The sequence below is a fragment of the Neopelma chrysocephalum genome, unplaced genomic scaffold, assembly GCF_003984885.1.
Source record: "Neopelma chrysocephalum unplaced genomic scaffold, ASM398488v2 Primary Assembly neopelma1_103b, whole genome shotgun sequence".
In the NCBI taxonomy this organism is placed as follows: Eukaryota; Metazoa; Chordata; class Aves; order Passeriformes; family Pipridae; genus Neopelma; species Neopelma chrysocephalum.
Genome location: NW_020897767.1, coordinates 1362036 through 1369970, shown reverse-complemented (window position 1 = coordinate 1369970; position 7935 = coordinate 1362036). Strand labels below are relative to the sequence as shown.

Below are 7935 nucleotides of genomic sequence, written 5' to 3'. Positions count from 1 at the left end.
TGCTGCTCTGGAGGGGAATTTTTGGCCCTTAACAGTTGAAGGAAATAAATATCCTGATAATAAACTGTCCCAATCCATCCCCATCCCAGAGTTGGGACCTTGTGTGACCGGCAGGGAAATGGAGCAGCTCCTCCAGTGTGAAGATACATGTTCCACAGGTTCAGCATCCAGTCTGCAATGGAATTAATTATTCATTAGGCCGCAATTATCCCCCTTGCTGCCGTTCCCCAGCTTGGAATTTCAGATGCTCGAGGTTCCTGTCTGTTCTCAGCTCTCCTGGAACAGGGAGTGAGCCTGGAAGCCTTGGGCCTGTGGCAGGGCTGGGGGGCCGTGCAGTGTGAGAGGCACCAAAACTAAATTAAAGTAATTACTCTGATTATTTAAATAGCAAATCACTGAGATTTCCCCCCACGTCGTTTGTTTTGGGGTTTTTTTTTGTGTGGTTTAACCTGGACCACGCTGCTGCTTTTATATGGAGTAAGTTGGGCTTCCCAGTGCTGCTGGAAGCTTTCTAGGAAAGCACTCCAAGACAGCCTCAGAATTCCCTCCTGGAAATCTGGGAAGGCTTTTTCAGGTCATGTGCATTTTGTTCCCAGCAGCTCTAACACAGACAGTGGGTCATGGAGCCTTTCTGTGCTGGGGAGGAGCTTTGTGTGCCCACGGAAGGGGAAATACTTCTGTACAGGGAAAAACCCTAAACATGTAGGGAATCATGGAATGGTTTGTGTTGGAAAAGCCCTCCAAGATCGAGTCCAACCATCCCCCAGCACTGCCCAGGCCACCACTGACCCCTGTCCCCAGGTGCCACATTCACAGGGCTCTGAAATCCCTCCAGGGCTGGGCACTCCAAACCTCCCTGGGCAGCCCCTTCCAGTGCCTGACCACCCTTTCCATGGAGAAATTCCTGCTGATGTCCAACCTGAGCCTCCCCTGGCACAGCCTGAGGCCGTTCCCTCTCCTCCTGTCCCTTGTTCCCTGGGAGCAGAGCCCGACCCCCCCTGGCTCCCCCCTCCTGTCAGGGGGTTGCAGAGCCAGAAGGTCCCCCCTGAGCCTCCTTTGCTCCAGGCTGAGCCCCCCCAGCTCCCTCAGCCCCTCCTGCTGCTCCAGACCCTTCCCCAGAACACAGACAAAACAAAGGGCTCATGAAATTTTAACCTCCAGGACCACATGAAAACACACAAAAAAGGCATCTCTTGCTCAGTTATATTTATTTGGAGGATGTTCTGCTTTTTATCAACAGCTCAGATGAAAACCCGTGCGCTGAGATCTGACTCTGAACAACACAGACCAGAAAATCCAATTAAACAGAATTCTGAAAGCATCAGGTGTGTAAAACTGCCAATGCAGAAGCAGCTTACCTGGTCCATGTCCTCCTGTCCTTCCGAGGCGGGTCTTTGGGCCATCACAACATCTCTGGGAAGTTGCTGGTTCCTGTCGGTCGCTCTTTGGGAAGAGGCAGCATCTCCCAGTGCTTCCAGTTTTCCAAGACACCACAAAGGCCTTGACGTGGCACTCAGTGCTCTGGGCTGGTGACAAGGTGGGCACCGGGCACAGGGTGGGCTTGGAGCCCTTTTCCAAACTTAATCATTCTGTGATAAACTCAATTATCTTTTAATGGTCCAGTCCTTGACACCTCCCATCATTCTGTCACTTCTCCTTCTCTCTGGGAACCGATTCTACTGTGAGATGACACCGAGGCCCAGCTCCAAACCCAGAACATTCCCAAGGATCCTTCACCAGTTGGCTGCAAGGATTCCACTCCCTGCTGGAGCAGCGAGGAATCAGCTGGATTTCTGTGCTCCTGAGCCACAGCAGCTATTTAAGAGCAGATCGTTATAAAAATAAACATCATTTATTTCTCGGAGCAGATGCAGCTCCTTCTTCGAGGTGTCATGAAATCCCACTGAAAATGCAACCCTGCCAAAAGCTATTGGCAAACAACAGAAATACCACAGGATTCTGGCCTCCTCGGGGCTCTTCCCAGCGTTTTCCCCACCTCAGTGCAGGACACAAAGAGACTGGAGAGACTTTCCAACGGTTTGTACTTTTGGCTCATTTATTGTAGAAAAGTTAATTGTAATGCAGTTCATCTTTGTACATCTAAATTCCAGAAAACGAATCCATAGAAATGAGGATACTATGGGCATGCAAGTCTGCATGATCCTGGTCACAAAAATAACACCACTTTAGTTTTATTTTATTTATTTTTATATAACTTTTTTTTTTTGGAGTTTTTCTTTGAAAGCCACTAAAAGCAGAAGGGAGAGCAGAGCATGCACCACTGTACACATTGCATAGTATATTGGACCCACATGCCTTGTCGGGTGCTACACACACAGGATCTATGGGGGAAACAAAGGGCAAACCAGCAGAAAACACCAACTTGGGGAAGTCTTTTCCCAGTAAAGGCAGTAGTGTCTTCACCAGACTCTGGGCTGGCTCCCAGTGAGGCCGGAGGCAGCGCTGTCCAGCTCCCACTGGGACCCAGTTTGGCTGAGAAACGGAGATTTTCCGGGGTCTGAGAAGCCCGAGGTGCAGAGTTTGCAGTTGGAATGACTGTTCCCATCCTTCTCCCCCCCCCTCTACTCACCCAAAATTTGCATTTTGTGTGATTTAGGGCCTGGCTGACTCTCCCTCTCTGCACGAGAAGAGACTCAGGGCTGTCCCAGCCCTTGGCCCCACACCCCTCGCTTCCCTTTAGGTTTGAAATTCTCAGGAATACCAGTGGAATTTTCGGGTGCTGGGACTCTTCTCTCCCCCACCTCAAAGCCCTGTAGCCCCAACACTATATTTACTGGGAGTCTCTCATTCCTGACCACTGGTGCATCGTGGGATATTCATCAGTCACACCCAAAATCTACACATTGGCCAAAACTGAAGGAATTAATGTGATTCCAGCAGAAATGGATGCACTGGGCTTTCGGATTTTTGAAAGCTTCTGTCACTAATTCATTGACGTGGAAGGAACACAAGTTATTGGAAAATCAATCCCGTGTGCAAAATGCCAAAACCAACTGCTGAAGGATCAGGCAGCGAGGAAAGGGATCAAAAATGCCATAAATCCACTGCTGCTGGGTCAAGAAATGTCCCCCTCGTTCCCAAAAACACGATGCCGAAGGCAGGAGTGGGATTCTTGGAAATTTGTGCTATTACAAATGTGCTTCTTTTTCCTTGCTCTGGTTTTACACCGTTGGAAAAACAGATTATTTTGTCCTCACTCCGGGAATTAACACCAGAGGGGACAAGGGGGATAAATTAAAGTACATTTTGGTTTTCAGGGAATATTGGTAAGGCAGGTGATGGTCAGGAGGTGACATTTCTGGTCAGACCCTGCTCCTGGAGAAGACAGGAGTAGGATCTGCTCCAGGTGGGAATTTGGGGGGGAAAGGCAGGTCTATAAACCATCACTGACACCAAGCCAAGGCTACTCCCAGTTCCAAAGGAATAAAGGAATGACACACTCAGTAACATTTTAAAGAATTCCCACCTTCTCCCCAAATTCTCTGTATGGATTTAATGACAGTACTCCAATTCTTGAGGGGATTCCACATGTAAGGAAAGAAATCTTAAATTTCAATCCTAAAATTTCAATCCTCAGTAGCATTTTTTGCTCTTTCTCCAAGTTAATTTCTTACAAATATTTCACATTATTAAAGTTTCCCTTTATTTTTAAAGACACACCTTTATTTTCCTATATAAAATAAACTGAACTAATTATTTTGCCTTAAAAACCCATCAGGAATGTGGAATCAAGGACAAGCTTCAGGAGGACTGAACCTGGGGAAGAAAATACAGCAGAGGACACATTTAATCCATTATTGAAGAAAAAATGAGTATCAGAAGCCCTGACTTACCCAAATCAGTGGGATATGGAGCAATGGGATTAGCAAAATTATTCTGAAATGGTAAAGTCAGGAAAGACAGGAGATCCTGGGATGTTTCAGGGGATTCTGCAGAGCTGAGACCAAACTGAATTCAGAGGGTTTGGCATCAAACTGAACATGAAGTTACAAATATCTTCAGCTGGGATAAATCCCATGGGAGAAATGTTTGGCACCAGTAAAAGAACCTGAACGTGTCAAATATAACTTGCCAAGGAGGAAGGATCTGGAGCTGAAATTTAACAATTAACTGTCTTTAAAGGGGGTTTAAGAACTTTAAAATCCTTCATTAATTGATTCACAAACACAGGGATGCACCGAATTTTGTCTGTAGAGATTGTTGTTCTCACCTTTATTGGCTAAACCCTTAATCCCAATCCAGCAGTGCTGGAATTCTGACAGAAACACTGATCCCCAGCACAGCTTTTACTCATTACTGTGTGTCCTAAAAATAAATTCCTTCTTAAAACAGAGACTATTTTGAATAAGTGAAGAATCTATAGCACAGCTGGTATATTTGCACTTACAGATATATCTGTTTTCAAAAGATAAAAAGCCCCAGCAAGGAAGGAAACCTGGATCACTCCTGACTGGTTCCCTGTGTTAATTTGGAATGGGCAGTGGGAGAAATTAATTACACACAGGAGTAAATCCAACTTAAGCCCACGTAATGAAGGACCTCAGGACGATCCAAGACTTCCCTCACAAGCTTGTTTTTATCCAAACAAAGCAGTTTTGGCACTTGAGATGCTTCAGGGGGTGGGTTTGTGCAGGTGTGGATCCTTCCCTTGCCTGGCCTGACATGGAAGACTGAAAAACAAGGCTCCAAAAGGCTCTAGAAAAATCTATGTGGGTGCTTGGCAGGGAACCTGCAAATATGCAAATATCTGCAAGCAGTTAATGAGCTGATCCCTAATGATCCCTAATGATCCCTAATGCTACTGCAGGAGGAGGAGAAGCAGCTGCTGGGAGGGTTCTACGGCTCCTCTGCCATCAGGACTCCGATGCACAAACAGGGAACTGGGCAAAGCCGAGAGAGAAATGTTCAGCCTAAGGCCTCCTTTCTCATGCAGGTGCTGGGCTGTACATGGAAAAAGGGCTGGACAATTCCTGGAGCAGGGAATGCTGGAGCAGGCAGCTGCAGCTGCTGCTCCCAGGCCGGATCCTGCCGTGTTTCCTCAGCTCCTTTGGCATCTTCAGGCGGAGGAAATCGGGCAGCACCAGGGCTGGCAGGTCCATCCCTAACTCTGTGACTCCAGGGGATGCAGACATTCCCATTTTTATCCTGGGAACGGGTCCACTGGGATCACCCAGCGGGGCTGGAGCTGCCTGTTGGGACAGTGGAGTTATTAAAAATAATTAATCATCATCTGCCACCTTTCAGTGCTGCTGGAGACGTGTCAGTGTGGGGTGTCCCACGAGGGAGATTAATGACTGCTCTCGTTAACCTCGAGAAGATAATGAGACTCCAGGATGCTGGAAACACCAGTGGGCTTTGCCAGCTGGTCCAGAAAGAAGCAACCATAATATTCCAGAAATTCCTTTAGTGCTACATGCTGTCAAAGCCTGACTTCAGCAGGCTTTGGGAGGAAAACAAGCAAATAGAAAAGTTAACGATGCTCATTCTTGAAAAAAATGAGTAGTTTTGCCATGGACCTGCATAAAAAATGCAAGTTCAGCACAATTGTGTCAATTTTAGGGAATGCACGAGGTGGGGAATTTCGGGAGGCTCTGGTTGTACAAAATGGTCAGGTGGGGTCGGTTTTCAATCCCATTGGATCTAAGGCTTCACTGCTCGTGTAAGACACAAGGTCCAATCCCAGAAATTCATCTGTTCAAAGGAACTCAACACTCAGTAGGTGGAATAAATGACTGGTAGGAAGTAAGGCAGCGATATCTCCAAGGATTTCTCACGGAATCCAAAGCTTTGAATCAGCTCTGGGACCTCCCTGGGAGCAGATTTTTGTCTGGTATTCCCTTTTTATTGCAGTTCTGACCAGTACATGGTGACTGTTTAACCCCTCTCCCTTTCCCCTGGATTTCACGAGGGGAATGGAACCTGATCTTCCGGAGGGTTCTTGTGCGACGCTGGAATTTCAGACATTCAGAGGTGGATTTGGGAAGATGGAACATGGGTGTACTGGAATGTAGGGACTCCACACACTGGGGAAGAGGAGGGGATTGTTTCCCACTTAAAAGGCAGGAGCAAAATGGGAGAAAAAATCTGATGTCTCTACACTCCTGTCCCATTTGGGGGACTCGGAGCTGTGCTCAGGTAAACGAGAGGGGAAAAAGGCTATTCCCAACTTCCAACCACACAAACTATGGAGTTTGTTCCTTTTCCTGTTCCTATTTCCCTTCTCCTGTCTCAGTTCCTCCCTGCTGGTCCCGACAAAACCATCAGGACTGGCTAAAATAAAGAATTTGGCTGCAACATTCGTGCCAGGTCTAAAAATAACGTCAAACTGGAAAGTGTTTTGTCACTGCTGCAATAAATTTGTGATATTTGGCACTCTCGAGAGTTTACATTTGGTTTGTGTGAAAAAGCCATTCTGGAAAGAAATCAGCAGAATAGAAATCCTTTTATTCTAAACTGGAAGTGGAAATTCCAGCAGACAAATACTGGAAGCTGACTCTGGCTTCCAGTGATTTTTTTAATTGTCAGATTTTTCTTTGTTCGTTTGTTGTTTGTTATTATTTTTTCCCAACTGTTTGCAACATGCTCACGTCGACTTTCCAGTCAATTCACCCAAATTCCAACAGGAATTGGTTTATAAATTGGTTCCAACTGGAACTGGTCATTTGGAATTTCCAGCAGAGGAAATCATTTTATAAGTGCCTCGATAGGTACCCGAAATTACAAACGGATGTGTCTAATACCTAACGACGAGGAAAAAAAAAATACGGCTATAAATGCATTAAATGTATTAAAACCAAAAAAAACAACCCCCAAAACAACCCCCATGAACGGGCAGAAACGGAAGGGCTGGGTGGGGTTCGGTCGCCCCTAATTAACATTAATGAGAGCAGAGTGCAACCGGAGTGTCGGGTGTCACGCCTGCCAAAGGAAGATGACTCGATTCTCATTCCTAGCTACGGGAGATGGGAGGGTCTCACGGGATGAATCCTGGCCGTGGGCTCAGAGCCGGTGCCGCGAGTCGTGGCTGTACCCGCCGGGGGACCCCCGGGTCCGGTGGGGTTTGTAGGAGTCCTGGTACGAGTCAGAGAATTCTTCCTCCACGAGGGGGTAGTGGTCTCGGCTGTGCTGGGAGCTGGAAGACAAGCGGTTCCTGCTCTTGCGAGCCCTGTCGCTGTGGTAGTTCTCGTCCGGGGGGCCGAGCCCGCGGCGCTCGGCGGGAGAGTTCTCCGGGGCCGGGGGGCCGTGCCGCCCGCGCTGGCTCTGCGGGGCCAAACGGGCCAAGTTAGTACCGCTCGGGGCTCACCCTGCACCGCCTCTCACACCAAACTCTGAGGCCTTCACCGTCGGCTGAGCTCTGCCTAACAAAGCCTGGCTCCTACAGGGCGCGGGGGGGGAGGCTGCCGGAGCTGGAAGCAGGACCGCGGGGGCCTGGCGGTGTCCGCCCTGTTAAACACCACACTGAGCATGGGGAGTGAGCTGATGTGGCAGCATTTATCACTTGGCTCTGATCAGGAACAGAACAGTCACCCTTCTACCTAGAAGTGTTCATTTATGTGCTTTTAGAAAACGTCTGAAGGTGTTTGTTGGGGTTTTTTTAAGAGGTGCTTCTCTGAGCCCTATTTAAACCCTTCCTATGACCAAACCAGTGATGGACTGCTAAGCCCATATGACCAAACAAGTGATGGACTGCTAAGCAGGCAGCTAAGCAGGGGAGGCTGAAATGATTAGAGGTTAACAAATCCTTTCAGCTGAAACACTGTGTTTTAAATACACTGGCAGAAAATCCTTTCCTAAGATAATTTATAAATTAAAAAAAAGTTTTAGCCCACGATATTTTCACGTTCCCATACAAAAAATGCCCTACGTTTTTCACATGAACAAAATGAGTTCATAGTTTTTGCCAGTTAATTGGCA

General features: G+C 47.4%; 1 protein-coding gene across 4 annotated transcripts in view; it reads right to left on the bottom strand.

Annotated features, from left to right (window-relative positions):
• Positions 1-2033: 2033 nt before the first annotated feature.
• CACNB4 (calcium voltage-gated channel auxiliary subunit beta 4) overlaps positions 2034-7935 on the bottom strand; it is a 75693-nt gene continuing 69791 nt past the window's right edge. For 2 of the 4 annotated variants that reach the window (XM_027695908.1, XM_027695909.1), the window contains one exon: positions 2034-7281. In XM_027695908.1, coding sequence (XP_027551709.1) covers positions 7021-7281 — 261 coding nt within the window. In that variant the 3' untranslated portion in view covers positions 2034-7020. The remainder of the gene's footprint in view (positions 7282-7935) is intronic. The other 2 variants (XM_027695911.1, XR_003536260.1) reach the window with 2 other exon arrangements.